The sequence below is a fragment of the Saitoella complicata genome, assembly GCF_001661265.1.
Source record: "Saitoella complicata NRRL Y-17804 unplaced genomic scaffold SAICOscaffold_23, whole genome shotgun sequence".
Classification (NCBI taxonomy): domain Eukaryota; kingdom Fungi; phylum Ascomycota; class Saitoellomycetes; order Saitoellales; family Saitoellaceae; genus Saitoella; species Saitoella complicata.
In genome coordinates, this window is record NW_017567014.1 from 138,271 (window position 1) to 163,365 (window position 25,095).

Here is a 25,095-nt window from a genome sequence, read left to right on the forward strand (position 1 = left end):
CGCATCAACAAACATCTCTTACCAATCATCGTCAATAGCATCAGGCAACCTACCGATTTACCCAAATTACCAAGCACAACAGAGAGATGGACGTCCACGGTTAAAGCTCACGCCAATCCCTTCTCCGGCAATGACGCCAATACCAAATCAACCACAACAAGAGCCGGGATCAGCAAGCTCAGCAGGGAACTCTTTCAACCAAGAGATCCGCAGGGCACTCGGTGTCGAAGATGAATTGGAAGAGAGTCTTGCAAGCGGAACACCGAAACCCGCTGCGGCTGTAACCATGGGTGACCTGGACGAAGAAGGTTGGCGCAACGCTGCCCGCGAAGGAGAAATTACAGAGCTGGGAAAACTCGGCGAAGGAACAAGCGGCACAGTAACGAAATGTGCCCTGAGAAGCAGTGGCGTTGTATTCGCTCTGAAGACAGTACCAGCAGATCCGAATCCAGAAGTACAACGTCAAATCCTACGAGAGATCGCCTTCAACAGATCATGTTCGTCACCGCATATCGTGCAATATTATGGCGCCTTCTTGGCAGATCCACATTCTAATCTTTCTATCTGCATGGAGTTTTGTGAGGGAGGATCGTTGGATGCTATTTATAAGAGAGTGAAGGCACGAGGTGGCAGGACGGGAGAGAAGGTGCTGGGAAAGATTGCGGATGGAGTTCTGAATGGACTGGGTTATCTTCATGATCGTCGGATCATTCATCGAGGTGCGTGAATCCATCTCCTGTGATAGACTTACAGCCGACTGATGAGCGCACAGATATCAAGCCGTCCAACATCTTGCTCACCCGCGCTGGTCAAGTTAAGTTATGTGATTTTGGTGTCTCGGGAGAATTAGTCAACTCCTTGGCAGGCACGTTTACGGGGACTTCCTACTACATGGCTCCAGAACGCATTCAGGGAGAGCCATACACCGTCACATCAGATGTCTGGTCACTCGGTCTCACCCTCATGGAAGTCGCCCAAAACCGCTTCCCATTTCCTCCAGAAGGCGAGCCACCTCTCATGCCAATCGAACTCCTAACCTACATTGTCTCGACCCCAAGTCCGGAACTTCAAGACGAACCACAACTCGGAATCAAATGGAGTGCAGCCTTCAAGCACTTCCTAAACATCTGCCTAACCAAGGACAGAACACAACGACCATCGCCACGACAGATGCTGGGCCATCCATGGGCGGAAGGAATGAGGCAGAAAAAGGTGGATGTGGCAAAGTTTTTGCAGCAAGTGTGGGAGTGGGAGGCCTGATAATGCTGTGTGACGTTGGCTGGATCAACTATCATTATGCATATCGGTATGGTGCCATTATATATTGCGGTATCGCTTTATCCCCTGGACGGCTGTATCCTTTCTCATCGCATGTCCTTCTCTTACAGTGTCGTACCTCAGGATCAGTAGTGCAGCTTCTACTCTTATAGTTTGGGCCGGAACGCACTCCCTGCCTGCCGCAAGAGCTTCGAAAGGCTGCCTGACTGTTCTAGTTTGTCCAAATCGCTCGAGCCTGTACCCCGTCAGTAATGCATTTAAACCAGCCGGTGGCGGGCGGACGTACCTCCAACCTGCTTCCCGCCAATGAAGACGTTCGGCACGGTGGACTGGTTCGTCTTCTCCTTCAAGTAATCCTGAATAGCAGCTCCGTCGTCCCGGAGATCGAGCTCAATAGCTCTGAAGACGGCGTATTTGTTAACGAGGAGGTTCTTCGCTTTCGTGCAAAATGGGCAGTAGCTCTTGCTGAAGACGACGACGGCGTTCTCCTTGACAAGCTTTTCTACCAGGGTCTTTGCTGCTGATGCCATTGTAATGATCTGTGATGTACTTGGTGTTTTGGTCAAGAGAGGAGGATTGCGCAAATGGAATGACGTCTTGCAAATCCGGCAATTGCAAGTGTAACGTAGACAAAACACCAACGACAACAACTACCTCGTTAGCAATGGCTGAGATTGACATGACTCACGAGGCGACTCCTCTGGTTGACCCCGAAATCTTCGTCCGTGTTCAGCAATGTATGCCCGTCCTGCCTCTCGAGCCTGTTCTGTATTGACAACTCTTTATCCAGCCATCGACGAAGATGCCCTCGTTCGAGAATCACTAAGAGCAACCATCAAGGAGCTCGAACGCTACACAAGGACCATCCTCGCTATACTTGCCCGCTCCCACTCAACATCGTCCGCCCAACTCCCCTCCGTTCTCAAATCCACCGGGAAGCACTTCAACGATCTACGAACTGCATTGAAGCAGCTCTCAGATGTGGCATCGGAACACCCGTACTACAAGTATAACGGCATGTGGACGAACCAATTACAACAGGCGTCCTATTGTGCCGTGTTATATGCTTGGCTCGGTGGAAGCATTAGTGAATCAGTTGCGCAGGAAGGACGCCTTCTGTCCATCGAGGAGGTTGGCCAGGTTCTTGATGGTAGGTCATGTATGCGGCGTTTGTGTGCTCTGCTAACTCTGGTATACAGTCCCAGTCAACGTTGCCGACAAGGACATCTTCCACCTCACAATCGAAGAATACCTCCACTCCCTGGTCTCCCTTATCAATGAGCTTTCGCGTCTTGCGATCAATTCTGTGACTCTCGGTATCTACCAAAGGCCACTTCTCATTAGCCGTTTCGTGAAGGATTTGTTTGCTGCTTTCCAGGTCTTGAACTTGAAGAATGACAGTTTGCGAAGACGGTTCGATAGCATCAAGTGAGTTCTCGTATGATACATTTAACGAGAGATATCTGACCATGGTCATAGATACGATGTGAAGAAGGTTGAGGAGGTCGTCTACGACTTGAGTCTTCGCGGCAAGATTGATCCCTCCTCCAACTAGGGTATATCATTCATGGGTTATGGACGGACTTGTATGATTATAGCGGTATGGCGCATTGTGAAGACCTCTAGCATTGTTCAAGATGCTCCTCTCGTTCGATTATTATGAGTAATATGCTTTCACCTCTGCTCAGATGTACTATGATAGATCCCTCTCCCTATTAAATCGTACATATGCCAATAATGATGCATCCTAACTCGCCTCCCAATTGCTGCTCACATCACGATACAACACCTCGACCCCGTACTCTCCTCCTTCGCCGTTGGTGGCTTACTACTCACTCGCTTCTCAACCCGCGGCGCCGGCCCCGGCTCCTCAACTTTATCGAACACCTGCATCGGTCCTAGTCGTGCCACAGACTCTGGCGGAATAATCGTCGTCCCGACACCGGCACTCCGTCTCGATGCCGCCATCCCCTCACTCTCCACCTCGAGTTGTTGCTCTGGGGAAAACACCCGTTGCCCGGTTCCATTCGTCCTATTCCCACTCTTCGTAGAGCTCTCGCCTCCACTCTCGCTATACTCCCTACTCCCCTGTCTACTCCCCATTGCAATCATCGGCTTCCGCTGTCTTGCGAACGGTTCCGTCTGTGTACCCACCTCGGGCCCGGGGAACGAAGTCCGTGTGATAGGTGGTGAAGGTAATGGGGATTCAACGACGTGCATCTCCTCGGCTGTAGCGAGCTGAATGGGTTCGACGCCAAGAGGTGGAGTTAAGTGTCGTATGTACGGCTCCGCTGTCGCGGCCGGTTGTCCCGTATGTGTCGGTGATTGCGTATAACTTGTTGACTCTAATATTACTTCGTGCGCAGGGAGTATCTGGATTGGTTGTTGCTCCGCGGCGGCCGTCGCATGCGCCGACACAGGCGATGTAGGGAGTAACACAACCCCCCCGTCCAACCCATGTCCCTGTACATACCCGACAGTCTGCTCATCCGTCCCAAGATACGTGTCAATAAAATCATCCACATCCCCCGCCCCAACAGTCGATGGTGGATGACCCAAATCCTTAATCCCCACAACCTCCCCCGGGGTGGGCATAGCTCCATACGCCAACATCTCCGCCTCCAAGATCCTCTGCCTCTGCTCCTCCTCTTCCATTTCACTCGGCCGCCGTAGGAGTGGTTGACCGTCTTTATCCCACACTGTGACGAAGGCGTGTTTCCCCTCTGCCATCTCACGCTCAAATCGTTCGCGTTCGAGGCGTTTCGCGACTGTTGGTAGAAGCTGCTGCTCAGGCTGTAAATGCGGAGATGGCGTATAAGGGCTAATCCAAGGTGGTGTGCCGGCGGGTGCTTTCGGTGTTGTGGTACGTGGTGTACTCATTCCATTTCCGCTTACCGACTTTTGCCGCCGGCGTTTGGAGGAGGTGGAGCCCACGGATTTTGTGCGGCGAGGGGAGGGGGTAAATGGCTCTTCTGGTTCTGGTGGAATCGGGATGTTTAGTGGCATTGTCGGTGACCGCGGTACGCCTTCGCTCCTTGACTGGATGTGAAGTGAAGATCCTGTACTGTCTTTTGATCCTCGCCTGACTCGTGTATCCACAGGTATTTTGGCGGCTTGCGCACGGTTGAGAGACCTGCTCCGGATAATGCTGGTGGTAACCTCATACCCTGACAAAATCGCATCCTCCGAATCACTCGCGCTCTCATCACCCACGAGTGACTGCCTCTGACTCCGCGGACTCCGTATCGGTCTCGAGAAATTCCGTGGTGAGGACGCTTGTTGGGAGGAGGACGCACTGGCCACACTCCCCCGATCGGTGAGCTCTGAACGAGAAAGGTTGATACGCGGGATCAAATCTCGTTTCTTGAATGGCGAAGGAGGTTCTTCGGGTTTGTTGACCGGTGGAGCTAGGACGTACAGTGTTGTTGGAGTCGACGATGACATGGCTGAAGGATGTTCATCCGAGCTGGCAGACACACCCGCTACCGCCGTCGCCATCTCTCCGGCTGTATGCTGTCCTGTCTGTTTGTAAGGAGCCCCCGACTGAATGCTCCTTCTCCTGAAAGATGTCAACAGCTCCGACCTTGCCCATGCTGCAACCGCGCATCAACTTGCATGAACCGAGGCAACTGTAATTCACTCCGCCGTTTCTCGAAGTCTCCGTCATTTCCAGAGAACATCGTATAACCACAATGAAGGCATTCTTCAACAGCATGAGAGGACACCCGACGGGCGGCCACGACTATGTTACAGTCGCACACGGCAAGGACAGGTATCACTTCGAGTTCCCTGATGACTCCATCGATCAAGGCGAGGTCACTGTCGCGCAGGTGAAGAGAAAGTGTGCGGTAAGTCGCATCTTCGTCGGATGTCGATCGGTGCTGATTCTGACTTTTGGTCGCGATAGGAAGCGAGTGGGTGTGATCTGGACCGGATCAACCTGCTATTTGGTGGAACATCACTTAAAAAGCCAGATGCCACCCTCGCTCAGGCAAACATCAGAAGTGGATCAAAGATTCTCATGATGGCCTCAAAGGTGCGCAATACATTTCCTCTTCGCGAACGCCCGCTGATAAATGGTGAACAGGCTACACCACAAGCACCCCCCAAAGCCCCCACACCAACCCCTAAAGCCGTCCCACCCACCCCAAAAACGCCCTCCGAACAAATAGACCACTACCTCAACGAAACCAACACCCTCTACCTCCCCGCCATCAATGCATTCTGCTCCAACCCCCCTTCCGACGAAAAAAAGCGCAAAGACACGCACCTTCGGCTCTCCGAGACAATTCTTGGACGGCTTCTTATGTTCGATGGGATTGATGTTAGTGAGGATGGGACGGGGGCGTTGAGGCAGAAGAGGAAGGATGCGGTGAAGTATACGCAGGGGTTGTTGGATCGGTTGGATAGGGCGGTGAAGGGGAAGAAGGAGAGCGAAGGAGGGGAGGTGGATGGGACGGAGACGCAGGCATGAGCTATTGCGGTATACAGTTTGGCATGATATGAATAAGCCTGGGACGTCGACGGGCGGCAAGGACTTGCAGATGGAGAACAGCACAACGTATCATCCATCGCTTCCAACAGATGGATGATGAGGTAGACAGTTGGCTCATAACGAATTTACGTTACTGCTACGTAAGACTCTTCGCCCAGCTGCTCAATTGCAAGTCGCATTTTCTTTTTTTTTCGTACGACTGCACGCGAAATCCGATGACCTCACAGATCCGCGAGCGCCCCGAGCGCGACGTCGAAACTCCTCCTCCAATAATTCCAGCATTCAATCCCAAGATGCCAGAAGGAATCGAACTACGAAACAGAGAAGGCCCATCGCCAGACCTCAAAGAAGCCCTCGACGAAATCGCAAATCCATCAGTTCCTTCGGTCTCAGCAACCGTCCCCCTTACTGTCCCCAAACTCAATGCCCTCGATTACTTCGTCCTCTTTCTCTACCCCTCAACCCTCCTCCTCGGCTACCTCATGCCAAAAACGAAATCCTACTTTGCCTCAAAGCATAACCTCGTCAATTTGTTGTTTGTGAAGAACGGGTGGGCGTGGACGAGTATTGCGTTTTGGTATCATTTTTCGAGATTACGGAGGAGCGATAGGCTTAAGGCTGCGTTGAGGTGGGCGTTGGCGACGTTTTGGTGGGTGTTGATCACGCAGTGGTGTTTTGGGCCGCCGATTATGGTACGTTGCATACACTCCATCCTCTCTTCTCAATGCTAACTCTCTCGTAGGACCGCGCATTCACGGCTACGGGTGGGCTTTGCCAAATTGCCCAACAGGAAGTCGCCCAACCCGGGCTAACCTCCATGCCTCAAAACGCCGCGATCGTTACCTCCGCAGCCTGCCGCGCCGTCCGCGGAAAATGGTCCGGAGGCTACGACCTCTCCGGCCACGTCTTCATCCTCGTCCACTCCTCCCTCTTCCTCTGGTACGAGCTCTACCCCATCCTCGCAGATGGCGGCGAAGCAGCGACTCATGCGGCGACGAAGACGGTGTTGAGTGTACTTGTGTTGTGGTGGTGGATGTTGTTGATTACTGCGGCGTTTTTTCATACGTGGAATGAGAAGATTACGGGGTTGTTGGCGGGGTTCGTGGAGTGGGCGATTGTTTATTTCTTTGCGGTTAGACATCCCAGGACGAGGGATGTTGTTGGTGTGCCCCATTTGTGAAGGGGAATAATAGAGTGTTGCATGGTAATGGGATCACATATTGGACGATGGGCATTGAGGATCTTATAGGAATATATCCGCTAACGACTTTTTCATCGCGCATACGCAATATACCAGATATGCGGTTCAGTGACGTTTATCCTCACAATTTTGCTCTTGGCATCTCCTCTACTTCTTTCTCAATCAACCACCGCCCGACAGCTTTTACGAGTGCTGTAACCTCCTCCTCCTTGTTCCCCGCATGCAGACACACCCTCACCCTCTCCTTGTCTTTCTCCACCGTCGGCCAGCAGATTGCCCGTACATTAAATCCCTGCTTCTGCAACACATCTGCCAGTTGTCGTGGATGCAACGTAATCAGCGGCAATATTGGTGACTGCAGCGGTAGTGAAGGTAGCGTGAATAACGGCGTCGATGGTAACCGTCCGAGAAGTGATGAAAGCTTGCTGATAAGGGAGTGCAAATGCTTCTGTAATCGTCGAGTCTCGCCGTGCTGAAGCATGTTGTAGACAGCGGCAATGCTTACCAGTGTCGGGTATGACATTGCCGTGCTGTAGATTAATGGCCGTGCGTAATTGATCAGATACTCCTTCAGTATTGGCTCTCTGCACAATAGGATAGCACCATTGGTAGCAAGTGCTTTGCCGAATGTATGTAGTCGAGCGTAAATTCGCTGTTGTTGCTGGGGTGTGAGCAGCGACGCCCACCCACGTCCGTGATCTCCGTAGACTCCGGTTGAGTGTGCTTCGTCAAGAACGAGATATGCGTTTCCCCGCGGTAGTTCGGCGTCCATGATCGTGATGATGTCGGACAGTGGTGAGAGGTCGCCGTCCATGCTGTATAATGCCTCGACTGCGATGAACACGTTCGCTTCTCCTGATTGTACCCGTGTGTCTTCCAACCTTAGCTTCTCCAACTGGAACTTGAGTGAGGCGACGTCGTTGTGCTTGAATGCCCGTGCAGCCTTAATTCGTGATGCACGGAATCCATCGTGTACTGATGCGTGGATTAGGGCGTCGTAAATAACGTAGTCACCCTTCTGCGGTACACATGAGAAGAAGCCCACATTGGCATCATACCCCGAGTTGAATAACAACCCCGTGGGTGCGCCGTGAAACCCCGCGATTCTCGCTTCCAGATCTTCTGCGTACGTTGAATTCCCATCCAGTAACCGCGAACCTCCCGAGCCTAGTCGTGGTGCGACCTTGTTGAGTTCGGTGAGGAAGATAGAGTGTAGGCGCTCCGATGTCGAGAGGGAGAGGAAGTCGTTTGAGGAGAAGTCAGAGGACTCTGGCGGAGATAGTGATAGTCTTCTGAGACGCGATGCTCGCTTGCGGTTAGACAATGCTGCCTCGAGAGAGTCGGAAAGACGCATGTAGAGGATGTGCTCTCGGATTTGTCGGTATTGAATTGTCGAGGAAAGTCAAGTGCGTTGAGGTAAAGAATGCCCTGGTAGACGACCGCTGAAGCCCAGCTTCAAATCAAGTCCAAACAATGTAGGATGGGAATTCGGGAGCGGAGTGCGGCCAGGGTCCTTCTGGTTGAGAGATCTGGTGGGGAAGATGCCCGACTGCGAGGACGCTCGATTCGGACCCCAGGTAACGTTGACTCGAGATGCGCCTGCACCGCCACATCTCCTCCAGCTGAATCTTGGACGTTTTTGTAGTTGTATCTAGTGATTCGAGAGCTTTGTAGGGCATTTTCAAGGCCATATTCAGGCGTTTTCTTTGTTGGGTGCCAGGTCGGTAGCCGTTGACTGGGCGAGGGTCGACATGCGCTTGAGCTGCAACTGCATCATAGGTATGACCCAAGGCCAAACAGCAACCCCGTTATACCCAGCACGGCCCAATTGAGTCGATTCAGCATCGCGTTTTGTTCGAGCTATCCGTGGAACTTCAATCTCTAGTCCTGGGCGTCGGTTCATCGATTTTCCGCTTGTTAATTCTACACGAGGACCACGATGTCGACGGTGTCAACGTTCATCAAGAAGGTCAGGGCATGCAAAACTGCCGCAGATGAGCGTGCACTTTTGCAGAAGGAGTCTGCTGCTATCAGAACATCTTTCCGTGAGGAGCCGACCAACTACGATGTCCGACGGAACAACATCGCCAAGCTACTATACTTGTTCACCATGGGAGAGCGGACTCATTTCGGGCAGATCGAATGTTTGAAGCTTCTGGCAAGTCCAAAGTTTGCGGACAAGAGATTAGGCTACCTGGGAACTATGTTGTTGTTGGACGAAAGCCAGGAGGTGCTGACTTTGCTCACCAATTCTCTTCAAAAGTATGTTGTGCATTACACGGGCGTTTCATCAGAATGCTGACAAGGTGCAATAGTGATCTCAAGCATACCAATCAATATATCGTCGGCTTGGCCCTTGCGACTTTCGGTAATATTTCGTCGCCAGAGATGTCTCGTGATTTGTGCCAGGATCTCGAGAAGTGTCTGTCTTCTTCCAACGCATACATCCGAAAGAAGGCCGCTCTCTGTGCTATGCGTGTTATCCGAAAGGTCCCGGAACTTCAGGACAACTTCGTCGACCGTGCAAAGACACTACTGAGCGACAGAAATCACGGGGTGTTGCTGTGTGGTGTGACTTTCGCGACTGATCTGTGCGAGAATGACCCAGATCTGGTTGACCAATTCAAGTCCTTTACTCCAATTCTTCTACGACAGCTGAAGGCGCTGTTGGGTGCCGGGTACTCTCCTGAACATGATGTTACCGGCATCACCGATCCTTTCTTGCAGGTCAAGATTTTGCAGTTCCTGGGAGTCTTGGGACGGGGAGATACGGAAGTGAGTGAGCAAATGAACGATATCCTGGCTCAGGTAGCAACGAATACCGAAGCTTCAAAGAACGTCGGAAACGCTATTCTCTACCAGTCTGTCCTCACCATCTTGGAGATTGAGGCTGACAGTGCACTGAGAGTGCTTGGTATCAACAACCTCGGTAAATTCCTGACTAACAAAGACAACAATATTCGCTATGTGGCTCTCAACACCCTGAGTAAGGTGGTTGCCATCGAGCCCAATGCTGTTCAGCGCCACAGGAACACCATTCTTGACTGTCTTCGTGATCCCGACGTGTCTATCAGACGGCGTGCCTTGGATCTGTCGTTCGCACTTATTAACGAGAGTAACATCCGTGTGTTGGTGCGTGAGCTCTTGGCTTTTTTGGAGGTGGCAAACAACGAGTTCAAGGCAAACATGACCTCGCAGATCTGTCTTGCTGCAGACCGGTATGCGCCTAACAAAAGATGGCACATCGACACCGTTCTGCGTGTGCTCAAGCTTGCTGGAAACTACGTGAAGGAGCAGATTCTGTCCAGCTTTATCAGATTGGTCGGCACTACACCAGAATTGCAGCAGTATGCGGCACAGAAGCTTTACGCGTCTTTGCAGGCCGATATTTCACAGGAAGGGTTGATTCTTGCTGGCGCGTGGATTATCGGTGAATTCGGTGATGCGCTTTTGAAGGGTGGGAACTTTGAGGAAGAGGAGCTGGTCCGCGAAGTGAAGGAGTCCAACGTCATCGACCTTTTCGAGACTATCTTGAACAGTACCTTCGCCAATCAGTTAGTGACTGAATATGTCTTGACCGCCGCCATGAAGCTTACCACCCGTATCACCGACCCTACTCAGATCTCAAGAATCAGAGCAATGTTGGCGAAGCACAGTGGCAGTTTGGACGTTGAGATTCAGCAGAGAGCGGTGGAGTATAACAACCTCTTCCAATACGATAGCATCCGACAAGGTGTGTTGGAGAGGATGCCTCCACCAGCAGTTCGCGAGGACCCTATGCGCCTTGGTGCACCAAAGGTTGACGACGCCAAGTCCAAGAGAAAGCCGAAGAAGGAGTCTGCTTTGCTTGATCTCATGGGCGGCGACGATCTTGAGGTTGCACCTGCAAACGGAGCTCCTGCAGCCCAGACGAACAATGCGGATCTGCTGTCGGATATCTTTGGAAGCACGGGAGGAGAGACTGCTGCACCATCACAGCCTGCACAGTCTAGCGTTAACGATATCATGAGTTTGTTCGGGTCAAACGGTGGAGCACCGGCGGCAGCATCGAGTGCCATGGATCTTCTGGGTATGGGAGGCGCACCGGCACCAGCGGCTCCTATTGCAGTCCCTGCGGCGGGTCCTGCGGCATCAACGTTCGAACCCATCACAGCATATTCCAACCACGACTTGCTCGTGACATTACAAGCTCACCGCGACGCTTCGTTCCCTCCAGGTGTCGTTAATGTTATGGCGCGCTTCCATAACCAGAGTTTCACTACTCGCGTCGACCACCTGAACTTTCAGGCCGCCGTGCCAAAATCCCAGAAGCTGCAGATGCAGCCCTTGAGCGCACCAGGTGTCGCTCCCGGCGCTCAGGAGACGCAGGCAATGCGCGTAACGAGTACTCAGGGTGCGCAGATCAGGTTGAGATTGAAGGTTACGTTCACGAGAGAAGGAGAGGCGGAGGTGTCTGATCAAGTAGACTTTAAGTTCCCGGCGGATATTTTGGCGTAGTTCCTCAGTAAACCCAAAAGAGCATCTGGAGCAAGGATAATTATGAACCTTAAATACCATTATCTACCTAATCCCGTGAGACCAGACGCGTCCTCTCATTTTCCCTTGATCCCTGGGGGCTGTTAAACAACGACTCTCATGCTTCGCGTCGCCCTCGCGGCCCTCGTCGAACGTGGCTTGCGCGACCAAGAAAACCCGGAGTCGCAGCTCGAGCGCCCTTCGAGTCAGCAACAACTATCAACGATCCCTGTCCCAAACGACCTATATCGCATCTGCTTACACGTTCAGCTACTTCCGCCAGCTCAAGAGAACCTTTATCTGAACTCACGCGACTTTTCGGCAACTTCTTCGGTCGCAAACTGACGCGTACACCAGTTCGTCACGCGTCTGAATATCTATAACCCTCAAACCATTTTCAGGCATCTCCACCATCCGCTTAACATCCTAACCTGACGCGTCAATATGTCTGCTCCTTCTCAGAACGCGACACCGCGTAGGGTGCTCGGTGCTATCGACACGAACGCCCAGTTCAACAGAGTCGACTCGCCCTCTAAGCGGCGGAAGCTGAGCCCGATCAAGCCCAAAACGCTCATGCCGCCTCCAACAATCTATTCGGATGTACGCGACAAGGAGAACAGTGTTCGTGGGTCCGCCATCTACGAGGATCAACCCAAAACTGCGTCGCAGCCTGAACAGGTGCCTGTGTATCCCAGGAGCCACTATGAGGACGACGTCCATGATTCACAGTTGCAAAATGCTTATGATATCCTTTCCCAACTGTCTGAAGTGGTAAGTCTGCGTTTCCGTCACGTTACATGCTGTAGCTGACTTTTTCTCAGGCCCTGTCCCAGTCTCAACCATCACAACAACCCGTCAACGACACACAGACCAGCATCTCCTCCGTCGAATCCAACATTCCAGATGAGAAACCAGGCTATCCAGCAAACACTTCTGCAAGAAAAGCATGTGTACATCATATTGCTGAGAAGCTGCGTATGCGGCTTCAGTTGGCCATGTACAAAGTCCGTATCAACCAAGCCGAGACTCCACTCTCGCACCTTCCACACCCCAAGCCTTCGCCATCTGTCGCATCATCATCAGCACCTCCTACTACCGTTAAGCGCAAGCACGAAGACTCTGCTGAGCCTCTGTTTGCACTACCTTCCAGCATCGCGAAGGCATGTCGTTACACGCCCTACGCGCAACGCCCGCATTCAACCCCATACGCGCCTTCTGCGCGTTCGATCCTTGCACCGAGTCCATTCAGCCCGGTGATGCAAGATACGCCTGCGCCGAAGAGACCAAGCATGGGTGGGTTGCGAAAGAGCTCGGACGATGATATCAGAGTAACCACCACTGCGAACTTGGATGCTTTGTTCAAGACGCCTGGGAGGGAGTTGAAGGAGGAGCCGCAGGACAATGATGTTGGTGCTGCGCGGGGCTTGTTAAGTTTAGGGATGATGAGGTAGGGAGACAGGTAATGTTTGTTGGATGGCGAGGGCGAGTAGGCACGGAGGCAGGCTGAAGGTTGGTGGGGTTTTCACATGGGGCGCCACAGGTGGGATTGGACACTTTTACTTATTTTCTTTGCATGATCTTGAGAACCGCAGGAACACGGACTTTATCTAGAGTTCATGGACTTTTACGATACCCCTTAGCGGCAATTCATTCTTCATCACGTAACTTCCCCAGCCTTTCCGTCGCCTTCCAATACCGTTTCCTGAGCAAAGTTCTTTAGTACCCAGGATTTGCCACCGTATTCCATTTCCTCCTCTTCCCACCTGTTCTGCTGTGCTCGCAGCTCGCGCTCTTCTTTGGAGAGTCGTTCCCGCTTCTCAGGTTCGACCTCTCGCCAACCATTACCGCCCTGAAAGATATCCTCAATAGCGGCTTGAGGGTCCAGTTCTCCTGTCATGGATTGCCATCTTGCTGCTAGTGTGCTCCTGTACATATCCTGAGTTGACAAGCCTTCCTGTCTGTCCTCCAGTAGTCTTTGTGCACGGTTGCTGAACTCTTCGGTCATGGGGCTGAAGTGGTCCTTGTGCTCGGATACCAAACCAGTAATATCGCTGAACACGGACGACTTCTTCGTCGCCGGTGTGCGATAAGTTGTGTCCCCCGATATCTGATGGGTCTTGAGTGTAATCTTCAAGATCGAGTTCACCTTTGACTTCTGCAAAAGATGCCGCCGTGTTTCCTCGCGCTTCACACCACAATACTCCGCAAGGTTGATGTGCAGTACACCAATAGTAAACACATCCCTTCCACCATTCAGCTCTTGTACGACTTCGCAAACTAACCCCGATTCTTGAAGTATGCCGTCCTTTCCGACGACCATGCGGATCACCGCCTCACGGTGATAGTCCCATGAGCACTTGTGATCTTTTATCGGTGCCCGCGATGTTCGGCCTCGAGAATCACCTGCTGTTGACGACGAGAGATGCCATCTGACGTGTACAGTACCCGAGACGAGTGGGATATTTGTCAGTTCGTGGATCTTGATTTCCAAGCGGAACTTTGGCCGGCGAGACTGTAGAAAGCATCGTCAGTGCCGTCCAAGGCCCGAAAAATACCATTCGTACCTTCGGAATAAACGGATTCGACATTTTGATTTGTGATGATATGTCGTAGCGGGATGCCGAATGTGGGGAGCGAGGCGCATTTACTGTAGCGTGTAACGTAGATAGTATGATGTGGCGCATACCCTCCAGGCAGTGCTCGTCGAAACGATCACCCAAGGATGGACGTACCAGAAAATCTACAGCCATGGACAGATAACACGACGAGGTTTGAGGCTGATTTGGAAATGGTCCAGGCGCTGGCGAATCCGCGGTACCTTGAATGTTCGTTGATGTTGTTTACGATTGCTTTGTGACTTACACCGTCAGTAGATTTGGCACATCGTGGGTTCTTCGAAGATCCTGCTTTTCTGAATTATCTGCAATATCTGGAGTACTTTCAGAAAGTCGAGTATTCCAAGTTTCTGACGTGAGTACCTTGTGGTTGATCTGGCTTTGGTGTGCACGTCTTACCATGCCTCGACAGATACCCCAATTGCCTCCAGTTCTTGACGTTACTGAAGCAGCCAAAGTTCAGAGATGCGTTGAAGAATCCGGCAAAGGTGAACGAGATCAACGATGCCCTGTTCTTCAACTACAACAACCGCTATCAAGCAGAAGAGGATGGTGTGAAGATGGAAGATGTGGAGGATGGTGTTGTTGTAAAGGAAGCACAACCATGATATGAGGATGAACAAGCTTTAGGTTTGACAGATCACGCTGGACGTTTCTGTTGATCAAACTAGGTTTCATCGGGAGAACTATTATCCGTGGTCCTGCGGGTCAGAGTAACGATCAAGTGACATTCTCGGTACGCGAGGTTGGGCAGAGTGCTCAATTGGCCGGTTGTCCTACCCGGCTAATCGATTGCAGTGTCATCCATTGCGCAATCTACGTGTTCCCATAGCAATTGCTCATAGCAGGATAAAGCTGCTTTCCCACCCCACCCAAAGGCAATTTGGTTTGCCGGTGACAAATATGAATTGCGGTCTTTCTCCACATCATCGATCCGTCCCAGATTGCCAGGTGCAGATCAGTCGGCAGCTCCTCCGAGCAAACCAGGTTTCCTCGGAGCTCGAGGTATACACATGTAGGGACGGCACCACCGGCAGCACCACCGGCAGCACCAGGAAAGAGGGGAGAGAGCGATGAAAGAGGATGGAAGCAATACCACAAGACAGCAATTGAGAGATGCTACCTGGGCAATTGGCCCGTATAATATAGCAGAACGGCAGCGGGAGATATCGGACGGATGGCGCGTCAGGGTTAGGGGGAACGACGCTAACCTCTTAAGCCACCCCAGAAAATTCTTGTTGTCGGTTATAAGGCCAACGGCGCCCATCCATCCCAAATCAACCCCTCTACTCTTCCATACCAGAGATAACAGAGATGTCTGCTGACAAGAAGCAATCTTCTTTCCTCGTCGACTTCATGATGGGCGGGTACGTTTAATTGCTTCAATTGCTTCTCCGCTGCAATTGCTGACATCCCGTCTCCAGTGTCTCCGCTGCGGTCTCCAAGACCGCTGCCGCCCCCATCGAGCGTGTCAAGCTCCTCATCCAGAACCAGGATGAGATGATCAAGCAGGGTCGTCTTGACAAGCGTTACGCCGGTATCTCCGAGTGTTTCTCTCGTACCGCCAAGGACGAGGGTGTCATCTCTCTCTGGCGTGGAAACACCGCTAACGTCATCCGTTACTTCCCCACCCAGGCCTTGAACTTCGCTTTCAAGGACTACTTCAAGAAGATGTTCGGTTTCAAGAAGGAGCGTGATGGTTACTGGCCCTGGTTCTTCGGTAACCTTGCTTCCGGTGGTGCTGCTGGTGCCTCTTCCCTTTTGTTCGTCTACTCCCTCGACTACGCCCGTACCCGTCTTGCCAACGACGCCAAGTCTGCCAAGAAGGGTGGTGAGCGTCAGTTCAACGGTTTGGTCGATGTCTACAAGAAGACCCTTGCTACCGACGGTCTTGCTGGTCTCTACCGTGGTTTCGGTCCTTCCGTCGCTGGTATCATTGTCTACCGTGGTCTCTACTTCGGTCTCTACGATTCTATCAAGCCCGTTGTTCTTACCGGTAACCTCGAGGGTAACTTCGCTGCTTCCTTCGCTCTCGGATGGGCTGTTACCACCCTCTCCGGTGTTGCTTCCTACCCTCTCGACACTGTCCGTCGTCGTATGATGATGACCTCCGGTGAGGCCGTCAAGTACAAGTCCTCCGTCCACGCTTTCCAGTCCATCGTTGCCGCTGAGGGTTTCAAGTCTCTCTTCAAGGGTGCTGGTGCCAACATTCTCCGTGGTGTTGCTGGTGCTGGTGTTTTGTCTCTTTACGACCAGGTTCAGCTCATTCTTTTCGGAAAGGCCTTCAAATAAGCGTAGCGCGAAAAGAAAGAGCGTTGGGGAATTTGTACGATGGAGTAATAGTCAAAATATATGCGGTTCTACAGATATCTTTGTGCCCTATCATCTCAAGTCATCGTTTGGAAAGAGGGTTCCTTCCTCATCAGCTGCTGCTCCGGGCGTGGGAGCAATGTGTGCATTGTGTTATGTAAGGTATCCTGTACAAGCAATGTATGCGGCTCTACAGCGGAGAAATGGTTACCAGACAGAATTCCCTTCACTACGTTTATTTCACATTGAGGCAGATTGTCATCGTTGCCGTAGCTACCGGTCTCTCGCAGCTTGACGTCTTCGATCGAGTCTAGTCGGGCGATGTGCATGGCAGGCCGCACGTATGAGCGCCTATCGTACATCGCTCAGCTATAGGAGCTCAACCTCAACAAACAGCATACACCCCCAGGAGTTCCCCTTCTCCGCTGGAAGGGCAACACCGCATTCATCTATCGACTTTCTTCTTGCCGGTTTACGACGTCCTTCTGAGCAGCAATGAAACAAGAGTCCATGGTGCTGAAGGGTGGACGGGAGTTGCCTGTCGCTTCATCCTCGAATAACTGGGTAGTTCCGGACAGGTTACAAAGTTTGGCTGCTAAGCTGCCTATTGAGCTTGTCCTTGCCATTTATGGCCATCTCTCGCCTCAGGACATCTGGAATTGCACGCATGTATGCCGTCTCTGGTGCCATGCCGGCATCGACCTCCTCTGGTATCGACCCAACATTCAGAAGACTTCGGCATTACTAAAACTCATGACGACTTTGAAGAGTCCGAACCAGACTTTTCCTTACGGCGAGTTCATAAAACGACTCAATCTCACTGCATTGGCCGCTCAACTTCCCGACGAAGTAATCGACAAGTTCTCCGTCTGCACCAAATTTGAGAGACTGACTCTCGCCGGTTCGAAAAAGGTTACCGATGAAGGGTTGAAGAACATCCTGCTGAACAACAGGTCAATCATGGCTTTGGATATTGCGTCGATGGAGTTGATCACGGACAAGTCGGTCGAGCTTATTGCGGAAACATGCCGAGGCTTACAAGGTCTTAATATGACGGACTGCAAAAACATCACAGATGATGCGATATTGACATTGGCCGACAGCTGTCCGAGTTTGCGGAGGATTAAAGTGAGCAATTGTGTCAAATTAGGAGACACGTCTGTTCTGAAGTTGGCAGACAAATGCAAGAATCTGATGGAAGTTGATTTGAACAACTGCAGTACAATCTCAGATCATGCGATTGACACGATCTTCCGCAATCTTCCATCCTTGAGAGAGTTCCGTATCGCAGGATGTTCCAACATCACGGATACTGCTTTCGAATCCCTGACGGACGGATCCAGCCCTTCTTTGCGCATCTTGGATCTAACTTCCTGCGCCCGGATCACAGATGATACAATCTCCAGGATTGTCAACTCGGCGCAGAAGTTGCGAAACCTCGTCTTGGCCAAGTGTCCAAACATCTCGGACCGCGGCTGCACCTACATTGCACGACTCGGAAAGAACTTGCATTATTTGCACCTTGGACACTGCAGCGCCATCACTGACCGCGGCGCGATCACCATCGCTCAGCACTGTCAACGCATCCGCTATCTCGATCTCGCTTGCTGTTCTCAGATATCAGACAACTCCGTTCAACGGCTCGCCCAACTCCCCAAACTTCGTCGTATCGGTCTGGTCAAATGCGCCAACGTCAGCGATCGATCAATCGAGGCCCTCATCAACCGTCAAGGCGAGAACACGCTCGAGCGCGTGCACATGAGTTACTGCGTCAGGCTGACCTTGACCGCTGTCCTCTACCTCGTCAACGCATGTAATAAATTGACCCATCTCAGTCTCACGGGTGTACCGTCTTGCATGCGTGATGATCTCCGCCAGTTCTGTCGTCCGTCGCCACCAGACTTTAATCAGCATCAGCAAGCCGTGTTTTGCGTCTTCAGTGGTGATGGCGTCAAAGCCCTCCGGAAACACCTCAATGAGTTGTACGAGTTTCACCGCCAACAGGCCGAGACGCTGTATCTGCAGCACCAAGGCGAGAACCCGGAGCAACTTGCTTTAATGGCGGCACAAGGGGCACAGGTGATGTTCGATGGTGGCTTCCATAACGTGGATAACACGGGTAACGCGGATAACGTAGACAACACAGATGATTTTGGGGAAGCGGATGACAATGACAATGACATGGATGAAGGCGAAGATTAGGTCTGAGTATGGCATGTGGGTAATTGAGTCTACTATATTGCTTTTCGTGGTTCAAGGCATAGCATTACAGAGGGATTTCAGCATTGAACGCACTGATCCTTCTTCTCGGCCAATACGTCGTTATTGGACGACTTTATCAAGCATTAAGCAAATGGCTATTTATTCTTCCTTTCCATCGACTGCTTCATCCCATGACTTGCCGGTCGGGACGAACATGCCCACCTGTTTTTGGTATTTTTGGTATGCTGGATATTTGCCACAACTTATCTCTTCGGTAAGTCGCGTCGAGCACTGTCCACAAAGATTAGCTCAGTTCCATGGAACGACTGAAGGACCTGTTCTCGCGAACCTGAAAGAGTATGCAGTAGGATAAACATCCCACAATTGTCCAGTTCAACCATATTCCGCTTGCCGTACATCCAATTGCGTAAAACGAGATCCAAATGAGCTGCTCCGCGATGAAGTTCGGATGTCTTGACCAAGCGAACAACCCATGGGTATTGAAGCCCCTCTCCAATTGCTTGCGTGTGAACCCCCCCAAACGCTCTGGCCTCTGATCCTCGGGGTACTCCAAGAACTTCTTCTTCATAGACTGGAACTCCCATTGTTGCTCGTCAGCATAGCCTTCAAGGAACAAACTCAACACGAAAGCCTCGACAGCGAATGCATCACCAGCTCTCGGCCCGACATCCCGTGAGACGAGAAGGACGATGTATGCCGGCGTCGCAATGGCGAGGTGGAGGAGGTTCTGCGCGACGCAGATGAACGCAAAGTTGAAGAAGCGGAAGAAAGTGGGGTTGGAGAAGAACCTCCAGTTCTTGCGGATGTAAGGCCAGCGGTAGTCCTCCGAGCCTTTCGAGTATCCGCCTTTACGGTAATAATTCCAGAAGAGACGACATGTCCTGTACCCGTATTAGCAAGAAGAACAATATCCCACCAAGTAAACAAGTACCAAACAACATGCAGTCCTGCCAATGTCCATAATCTCGGACTGTCCAACCTATGGTAGTACGCCCAAGCGAGAAAGTGGAGGGTGTACCCCGTAGGGAGGAATGGCCATAATCTGTCCACTTGCGAGTAATTGTCATTGACTTCAGAGACGATGAAAACAACTACCGACAAAAGCATGCTCCATACAAACGCGGACAGCAGCGGGTTCGTCTGAACCCAGAACTGCCGTGGGTCGTTGAACATCGTCGCGAGTTTCGCAGGGTCGGCAATCTGGTGAAGATCGGGCAAGACGGATCTGGAGAAGTCCGCTGCCATGCTGGGCTGGAATGCTATACCAGACATGTTGTTGGGAGGTCAATTGGTTGTTCTTCGTCTTGCAATGGTCGAGGAGGGGGTGTATGCTCGATCACGACGTCGCGCGAAACTGCCGATCCACGTGAACCCCCAGGCTTTGGCATGGCCTACCCAAGCAGGATGCTATGTACAGGTTATCAACTTGACAACTCTAGAAGTATCAGTATGGAGGGGGAATCCGCGATAGAGTTGCACTGCACAGTAGCGTTGGATAGTGGACACACAGGACTACGACACACAACTACACGAAGGGAGCCACAGTCCATTGCGCGACATGCCGGTCCCTTCTCATTTCCTATCTGAGGGCTTCAACCATCTCTTTCGAGATGGGCGCAACAGCGGTCCTCGGACACTGCTTGCCAGAGATAGGATATAAGAGGATGCAGATCTTTTCATTTTTCGTCGAAATGCCTGGTGAACCAAAAGCCCTCAAAAACTCCAAAAATCCAATCCCAATTTTTCAAATCATTCCTCGCGTACGGAAAATAATTTAGAGACCCTCACCCTGAGTGGCGGGGAAGTCGAAGACGACCTCCTTGCCCGTCAACTTCTTGTAGACCTGGGAGAAGGAACCGAGCTTGTAGTCGATGGAACCAGCGTCCTTGTTGTCGAGGAAGACCTTGATGATCTTCTGGCCGTCAACCTGGACACGGGTGCGCTTGCCGACGATCTCGGTGGGGTAGACGAGGTCCTCGAGGATGGAGTCGTGGACAGCGGTCAAGGTGCGGGACCTGGGGCGCTTCTGCTGCTGGCGAGAGCGGCGGGTAGGCTTGCGCATGATGCGGCGCTGAGCGACGAAGACGACGTGACGGTCAGAGAACTTCTTCTCGAGCTCACGAGTCAAACGCTGCTGGATCTTGTGGAAAGACTTAAGAAGGGGAACGGGGACGAAGATGACGATAGCCTTCTTGCCGGAACCGACCTCAACCTATTGATAGAAGTCAGAAACAAATTCCGATGATTGATAAAATCACGATTGACTAACCTCCTTGGCAGCGGAGAACTGGAGAGGCCTCAACTCCTTCCTCAAGTCAGCGACAGAGGTCTCGAGGTCGAAGAGAGCCTGAGCAACAGTGAGCTCGACCTCATCGGCGGCAACGCCAGTGGGCTTGATGATCTTCTGGAGGGCAGACATTATCGACGGGACGGACTGGAAAAGGGCGTGGAGCTGGTCGGGGTCAAGGTCGATGCGCCGGCGCGACTTCGAAAATTGGGTGTTGCGGTGCGCGCGCTGTTGTCAGGGGCAGTGCGTGAGGGTTTGCCAAACCCTGGCACCAGACGTCAGATCGAAATTGCATGTAGAATACTTATTGAAGGAGTAGAATCCTGGGTATATCATGGTAATCGTCCACTAATCAGTCTTGCTCCTCCTTCCTCCCGCCGTCCGCTGTAAAGATACATGTAGTCATAAACCATCTGTCGGACCATCCCACGACGAAAACACCATTCACCGCTTTCTCTTCTTCGTCTTCTTCTTCGGTTTGAACTCCAACTTGCCTGAACAGTACGGACATAGCCATTTTCCTCGCGGTGCTCTCTCCAAACCAACACAAGCATAGTGGAACCACTCCCGTGGACACTCCTTGTAGTTATCGCAGGCAACCATGTTACCATCAGCGACCTGCTCGCAAAGACAGTAGAGGTTATTGTCTTCTTCTTCCTCCTCCTCCTCTTCGTCAGCGACAGGTGCCACTTCAGCCTTCGCCTTCTTCTTGGAAGCGGGCGTTGCGATCTTTGTCTTTGCCTCCTCATTCGCAGCTCCCTTCTTTTCGTCGGCCTTCCTCACATTGGCTTTGGCATCGTCATTATTTCCCTTGTTCTTCTTTCCCTTCGTCTTGTATTCTCCCGGTGGTCGTGGAGGTACATATCCAGGGTGTTCCGCAAGCCATCGGTCCTTCTCTTCCTGAATCGCAGCCTCACTCGGCTGCCACTTCTGGCCGCGTCGCTTCTTGAGCCGTAACAACTGAACAAATCCTTCTTCAGTGGGCATCTCAACAGGTCCTTCATCCTGTACCTGTACCTCTTGTGCCTTCGCTTGCTGTGATTTCGCCATTCCCGACCTGCTCGCTGGTGCGGCCTCGACCACCGGAGCAGGCTCGGGCTCAAGTTCAGGCGTAGGCGGTTTCCACCCCATCTTAATCAATTCCTCCTGTAGCCGCACCTTATGATGTCCCAAGATCGTCATCAACCTCCGTGTCTCCGCAACGCACTCCTGTCTGTCCTTCAGCGCAAGATCCATCTCCTCGCTCATCTTGGATCGCAGCTCTTCCCGTGACGAAATAGAGGCATTGGGAAATAGTAGCGCAAGTTCATGGAGGGAGGTAAGGGAAGTCGTGGCTTCGTGATCGAGTGCGCCGACGAGCTTGAGTGAACGGTATATTTCGATTGGGAGGTGTGTCACGGCTGAAAATTGCGACGTGTCAGCTCAACTCATAGTCACTGACTGTATCAAAGTACGCACTCTCAGAGAAATCACCCAGAATCCACTCCGCGTCAGGATCAGCTTTGCCTTCCGGTGGAACATCTGCTTGCACAGGTGGATCCGGAACTGCGGTCGTCGCAGCATGTTCCGCATCAACTGCAGCATCTGCTCGATCTAGAGCATCATGGATCTGATCCTCCGTCGCCCGTACGTCGGCTTCTGTTGACATTCGTACGCGTGTTTGTATGGGGATGTATGCACAGGGATCAGAAAGGGGGAGGTGTATTACGGTAAGACAAGCTGCTTCGGCGCGTGCGGGAGTGAGCCGTTGCGTTCGATACGCGAATGGCCTCGGTGAGTCTCCAATAATAAATGCACCTCGCCTCTCTTGCCCTGGGCAACAAACGGTATCGATAGGACGCAGCTCGCCCCTCCAGTGCTTCCCCTTGCGGTTCTCCTCTCGGCTGGCGCACGGACGGTTTGGCGCACATTCCTCGACCTAATTGCATGGTGCGCGCAAATTCAGAATAGTGTACACACAATCCCCTGCCAGACCAGACTCGGTATAAAACCAAGGAGCCCCCCGCCCCTTCGACTGTTGTTCTCCAACCGACTATCTCAACCGAACACACTCGTTCAACACCCAACTCTCGTTTACCATAATGCAGATCTCCGCCCTCGCCGTCGTTGCCGCCGCCGCTGTTGCCTCCGCTCAGGTTTGTTATTATTTCCCAGAACCTTTGTTTGCCCGGAGTGAATGCTAACAATCAGCGACAGTGGACCAACTCCACCTCCAACGCTACCGTTGCCGCTGGTAACGCTTCTGTTGCTGCCACTGGTTCCAACTACACCGCTACCAACGGTTCCGCTGCTACCCTCCCTGCCTTCACCGGCGCTGCTACCTCCGTCGACTCCTCCATCATGATGGCCGTCGCTGGTGCCGTCGCCGTCGCTGCCTACATGGCTTAAGCGTCCTACGCTCTCTCTATCCCCTCTACACCACTATGGAGTATAGATAAAGACTGCAGAGAAGGAAAGAAGGGAAGGAGACAACTCCATGGCTTGGGAAATCGGGTTCTATGAGGGGTGTCTTTTCGTTGTTCCTTTAATGTTTTCGATTGGGAGGTTCAATAAGCGAGGTCTACACTTTTGACAGAGCTTGGAGAATAATGGGATTGTTTTGATACCATTTATTTATTGTCTAATAGGCATCCGTTTTGTCAACACCTCAAACAAAACGGTGCTGTACCCTTACTCGTTCTCCTTAACTTGAAGTGATTCCATTGTGCGAAGCTTTGTGGGATAAACGAGTGCGGCTCAGATAAGCGCAGCAGCGACCAGGCGAAGTCGAAGCAACCCCGCCGCTGAAGCTTGGGCCCGGGACCGTGCGCAGCACATCGCGACGTCGAGTCAGAGGTCAAGCTTGGGGATGACGACTCCATGATGCGATGAAAATGAACAAATGAGCCCCAATCGTGACGAAATCGATGCGATTGATACACCTCCACTGATCTTATCCGTCGGGAAAGTGCGGGAACGCCCTCGGCTCGCTGCCCAACGGGCCCGTGCGGACCGAAACCGCGCGAAGGCTGGATGCACATGGAGTTAAGTAACACTCGCCAGAGAAGGCAACTGGATGCGGATGATCGAATCATATGGAATTGCTAGCTATAGACGAACCAAACCCTTACTCCAACGTAAAAAAGCAACGAAACGCAAATCGTATCCTGTCTCTTGAACTCCTGATTCAACCTCACCAGCCTCTCCCACACTCCTTGTCAAATCTAACAAGCACAACCACTCGCCTGGGTCGCACCAGCCCTATTCTCACTCAAATCAACCCGTCCACTCGCCTCTCTCCTCCCCATCCCCGCCCGTCCACCAGCTGGCGCAGTCTCCTCCGGAATCGTCTTCGCAATCTCCGTAAACACCTCCTGAACATTCATCCCCGTCTTCGCACTCGTCTCAAAGAACAGTAGGCCAGCTTCATCCGCATATGCCTTGGCCTCCTCGTAAGATACCTGACGTGCAGAGCTAGGCTCGTCGTCGTCCTCGTCTTCGTCTTCGTCGGCAGGGGAAGAGGACGAGAGATCGGCTTTGTTGCCGGCGAGGGCGATGACGATGTCTGGTGGTGCTTGGCGTTGGAGTTCCTTGACCCATGATTTGGCTTTGTCTAGACTTAAGGATTTGGTGATATCATATACCACGACAGCTGCTTGGGCTTTGCCACATGATATGTTAGCATATATCACCGAAAGCGACGAGTATGAGTGTATGCGTACCATTTCTGTAGTACATGGGCGCCAACGAATGGAACCGTTCTTGACCGGCGGTATCCCAGAACTCGAATTTGATGGTGGATTGAGAAGGGGTAGTGATCTTCTTGGTGAGGAAGGCAGCGCCGATCGTTGGTTCGCGGTTCTCTGTACACAATCGTCAGTCATTGACCTCAAATCAAAACGAGAGGCCTACATACCTTGGAAATCATTGTTCACGAAGCGCACAACCAGAGAGGATTTACCGACAGCTGCTTCGCCTGCATCGTCGATGTTAGCAGGAAGAACAGCGGCAAGACACACCCAAAAACGAACCTAGAAGGACGAGCTTGCAATGCACAGTGCGTGTAGAGCGTGATTCGTCGGCCATCGTTGTAATAGACAGCGAAGAGTAAGGGAGTAAAGGTTGGTTCTTGTCTTATCCGTATCGTAAGGCGTAGGCCGTCATGGCATGCAGGTTGTGCATTGGGCCCGTG

At 52.1% G+C, this 25,095-nt stretch overlaps 18 protein-coding genes across 18 annotated transcripts; 10 read left to right on the forward strand and 8 right to left on the reverse strand.

The window, feature by feature from the left end:
- Positions 1 to 286: 286 nt before the first annotated feature.
- SAICODRAFT_60778 (Pkinase-domain-containing protein) lies at positions 287 to 1,260 on the forward strand (the record flags this gene model as incomplete). The annotated part of the gene is made up of 2 exons (XM_019169795.1): positions 287 to 719; positions 773 to 1,260. The coding sequence occupies 2 exons, from the start codon at positions 287 to 289 to the stop codon at positions 1,258 to 1,260; spliced, it is 921 nt and encodes a 306-aa protein (XP_019021966.1).
- Positions 1,261 to 1,349: 89 nt separating this feature from the next.
- On the reverse strand, positions 1,350 to 1,808 carry SAICODRAFT_21204 (glutaredoxin Grx1; the record flags this gene model as incomplete). The annotated part of the gene is made up of 2 exons (XM_019166387.1): positions 1,350 to 1,513; positions 1,565 to 1,808. The coding sequence occupies 2 exons, from the start codon at positions 1,806 to 1,808 to the stop codon at positions 1,425 to 1,427; spliced, it is 333 nt and encodes a 110-aa protein (XP_019021967.1). The 3' UTR covers positions 1,350 to 1,424.
- Positions 1,809 to 1,906: 98 nt separating this feature from the next.
- SAICODRAFT_21205 (Translin) lies at positions 1,907 to 3,015 on the forward strand. Its single transcript, XM_019166388.1, has 4 exons — positions 1,907 to 2,015; positions 2,069 to 2,428; positions 2,478 to 2,706; positions 2,758 to 3,015. The coding sequence occupies exons 1-4, from the start codon at positions 1,943 to 1,945 to the stop codon at positions 2,831 to 2,833; spliced, it is 738 nt and encodes a 245-aa protein (XP_019021968.1). The 5' UTR covers positions 1,907 to 1,942; the 3' UTR covers positions 2,834 to 3,015.
- SAICODRAFT_31628 (uncharacterized protein) lies at positions 2,979 to 4,749 on the reverse strand (the record flags this gene model as incomplete). The annotated part of the gene is made up of 1 exon (XM_019167967.1): positions 2,979 to 4,749. A coding segment is annotated over exon 1 (1,669 nt), but the record flags the coding sequence as incomplete, so codon positions are not given.
- Positions 4,750 to 4,970: 221 nt separating this feature from the next.
- SAICODRAFT_27225 (uncharacterized protein) lies at positions 4,971 to 5,752 on the forward strand (the record flags this gene model as incomplete). The annotated part of the gene is made up of 2 exons (XM_019167017.1): positions 4,971 to 5,126; positions 5,186 to 5,752. The coding sequence occupies 2 exons, from the start codon at positions 4,971 to 4,973 to the stop codon at positions 5,750 to 5,752; spliced, it is 723 nt and encodes a 240-aa protein (XP_019021970.1).
- A 314-nt stretch (positions 5,753 to 6,066) lies between these two features.
- SAICODRAFT_60761 (uncharacterized protein) lies at positions 6,067 to 6,953 on the forward strand (the record flags this gene model as incomplete). The annotated part of the gene is made up of 2 exons (XM_019169793.1): positions 6,067 to 6,465; positions 6,516 to 6,953. 2 exons carry the CDS (start codon positions 6,067 to 6,069, stop codon positions 6,951 to 6,953), a joined length of 837 nt encoding a protein of 278 aa, XP_019021971.1.
- Positions 6,954 to 7,095: 142 nt separating this feature from the next.
- Positions 7,096 to 8,328, reverse strand: SAICODRAFT_60777 (PLP-dependent transferase; the record flags this gene model as incomplete). The annotated part of the gene is made up of 1 exon (XM_019169794.1): positions 7,096 to 8,328. One exon carries the CDS (start codon positions 8,326 to 8,328, stop codon positions 7,096 to 7,098), a length of 1,233 nt encoding a protein of 410 aa, XP_019021972.1.
- Positions 8,329 to 8,764: 436 nt separating this feature from the next.
- SAICODRAFT_73069 (Adaptor protein complex AP-1 gamma subunit) lies at positions 8,765 to 11,549 on the forward strand. Its single transcript, XM_019170823.1, has 2 exons — positions 8,765 to 9,236; positions 9,290 to 11,549. Exons 1-2 carry the CDS (start codon positions 8,914 to 8,916, stop codon positions 11,469 to 11,471), a joined length of 2,505 nt encoding a protein of 834 aa, XP_019021973.1. The 5' UTR covers positions 8,765 to 8,913; the 3' UTR covers positions 11,472 to 11,549.
- Positions 11,550 to 11,681: 132 nt separating this feature from the next.
- Positions 11,682 to 13,258, forward strand: SAICODRAFT_67379 (uncharacterized protein). The gene is made up of 2 exons (XM_019170309.1): positions 11,682 to 12,260; positions 12,311 to 13,258. The coding sequence occupies exons 1-2, from the start codon at positions 11,934 to 11,936 to the stop codon at positions 12,938 to 12,940; spliced, it is 957 nt and encodes a 318-aa protein (XP_019021974.1). The 5' UTR covers positions 11,682 to 11,933; the 3' UTR covers positions 12,941 to 13,258.
- Positions 12,909 to 14,106, reverse strand: SAICODRAFT_96384 (uncharacterized protein). The gene is made up of 2 exons (XM_019172043.1): positions 14,054 to 14,106; positions 12,909 to 14,001 (listed from the first exon to the last, which is right to left on the reverse strand). The coding sequence occupies exons 1-2, from the start codon at positions 14,075 to 14,077 to the stop codon at positions 13,147 to 13,149; spliced, it is 879 nt and encodes a 292-aa protein (XP_019021975.1). The 5' UTR covers positions 14,078 to 14,106; the 3' UTR covers positions 12,909 to 13,146.
- A 105-nt stretch (positions 14,107 to 14,211) lies between these two features.
- Positions 14,212 to 15,152, forward strand: SAICODRAFT_21213 (SOH1-domain-containing protein; the record flags this gene model as incomplete). Its single annotated transcript, XM_019166389.1, has 3 exons — positions 14,212 to 14,314; positions 14,363 to 14,459; positions 14,517 to 15,152. The coding sequence occupies 3 exons, from the start codon at positions 14,212 to 14,214 to the stop codon at positions 14,710 to 14,712; spliced, it is 396 nt and encodes a 131-aa protein (XP_019021976.1). The 3' UTR covers positions 14,713 to 15,152.
- Positions 15,153 to 15,405: 253 nt separating this feature from the next.
- On the forward strand, positions 15,406 to 16,439 carry SAICODRAFT_96391 (mitochondrial carrier). The gene is made up of 2 exons (XM_019172044.1): positions 15,406 to 15,471; positions 15,529 to 16,439. Exons 1-2 carry the CDS (start codon positions 15,419 to 15,421, stop codon positions 16,394 to 16,396), a joined length of 921 nt encoding a protein of 306 aa, XP_019021977.1. The 5' UTR covers positions 15,406 to 15,418; the 3' UTR covers positions 16,397 to 16,439.
- A 485-nt stretch (positions 16,440 to 16,924) lies between these two features.
- Positions 16,925 to 18,616, forward strand: SAICODRAFT_60952 (SCF E3 ubiquitin ligase complex F-box protein grrA; the record flags this gene model as incomplete). Its single annotated transcript, XM_019169814.1, has 1 exon — positions 16,925 to 18,616. One exon carries the CDS (start codon positions 16,925 to 16,927, stop codon positions 18,614 to 18,616), a length of 1,692 nt encoding a protein of 563 aa, XP_019021978.1.
- Positions 18,617 to 18,775: 159 nt separating this feature from the next.
- On the reverse strand, positions 18,776 to 20,400 carry SAICODRAFT_67384 (DUF1295-domain-containing protein; the record flags this gene model as incomplete). Its single annotated transcript, XM_019170310.1, has 3 exons — positions 19,569 to 20,400; positions 18,966 to 19,518; positions 18,776 to 18,907 (listed from the first exon to the last, which is right to left on the reverse strand). The coding sequence occupies exons 1-3, from the start codon at positions 19,907 to 19,909 to the stop codon at positions 18,776 to 18,778; spliced, it is 1,026 nt and encodes a 341-aa protein (XP_019021979.1). The 5' UTR covers positions 19,910 to 20,400.
- Positions 20,358 to 21,086, reverse strand: SAICODRAFT_84233 (40S ribosomal protein S7). The gene is made up of 2 exons (XM_019171350.1): positions 20,907 to 21,086; positions 20,358 to 20,849 (listed from the first exon to the last, which is right to left on the reverse strand). The coding sequence occupies exons 1-2, from the start codon at positions 21,054 to 21,056 to the stop codon at positions 20,412 to 20,414; spliced, it is 588 nt and encodes a 195-aa protein (XP_019021980.1). The 5' UTR covers positions 21,057 to 21,086; the 3' UTR covers positions 20,358 to 20,411.
- A 160-nt stretch (positions 21,087 to 21,246) lies between these two features.
- SAICODRAFT_21218 (uncharacterized protein) lies at positions 21,247 to 22,775 on the reverse strand. Its single transcript, XM_019166391.1, has 2 exons — positions 22,383 to 22,775; positions 21,247 to 22,324 (listed from the first exon to the last, which is right to left on the reverse strand). Exons 1-2 carry the CDS (start codon positions 22,570 to 22,572, stop codon positions 21,369 to 21,371), a joined length of 1,146 nt encoding a protein of 381 aa, XP_019021981.1. The 5' UTR covers positions 22,573 to 22,775; the 3' UTR covers positions 21,247 to 21,368.
- A 185-nt stretch (positions 22,776 to 22,960) lies between these two features.
- Positions 22,961 to 23,513, forward strand: SAICODRAFT_21219 (uncharacterized protein; the record flags this gene model as incomplete). Its single annotated transcript, XM_019166392.1, has 3 exons — positions 22,961 to 23,059; positions 23,121 to 23,280; positions 23,500 to 23,513. Exons 1-3 carry the CDS (start codon positions 23,006 to 23,008, stop codon positions 23,511 to 23,513), a joined length of 228 nt encoding a protein of 75 aa, XP_019021982.1. The 5' UTR covers positions 22,961 to 23,005.
- A 614-nt stretch (positions 23,514 to 24,127) lies between these two features.
- SAICODRAFT_9515 (YOR089Cp-like protein) lies at positions 24,128 to 24,989 on the reverse strand (the record flags this gene model as incomplete). Its single annotated transcript, XM_019171966.1, has 4 exons — positions 24,128 to 24,564; positions 24,626 to 24,766; positions 24,820 to 24,879; positions 24,935 to 24,989. 4 exons carry the CDS (start codon positions 24,987 to 24,989, stop codon positions 24,128 to 24,130), a joined length of 693 nt encoding a protein of 230 aa, XP_019021983.1.
- Between the last annotated feature and the right edge of the window lie 106 nt (positions 24,990 to 25,095).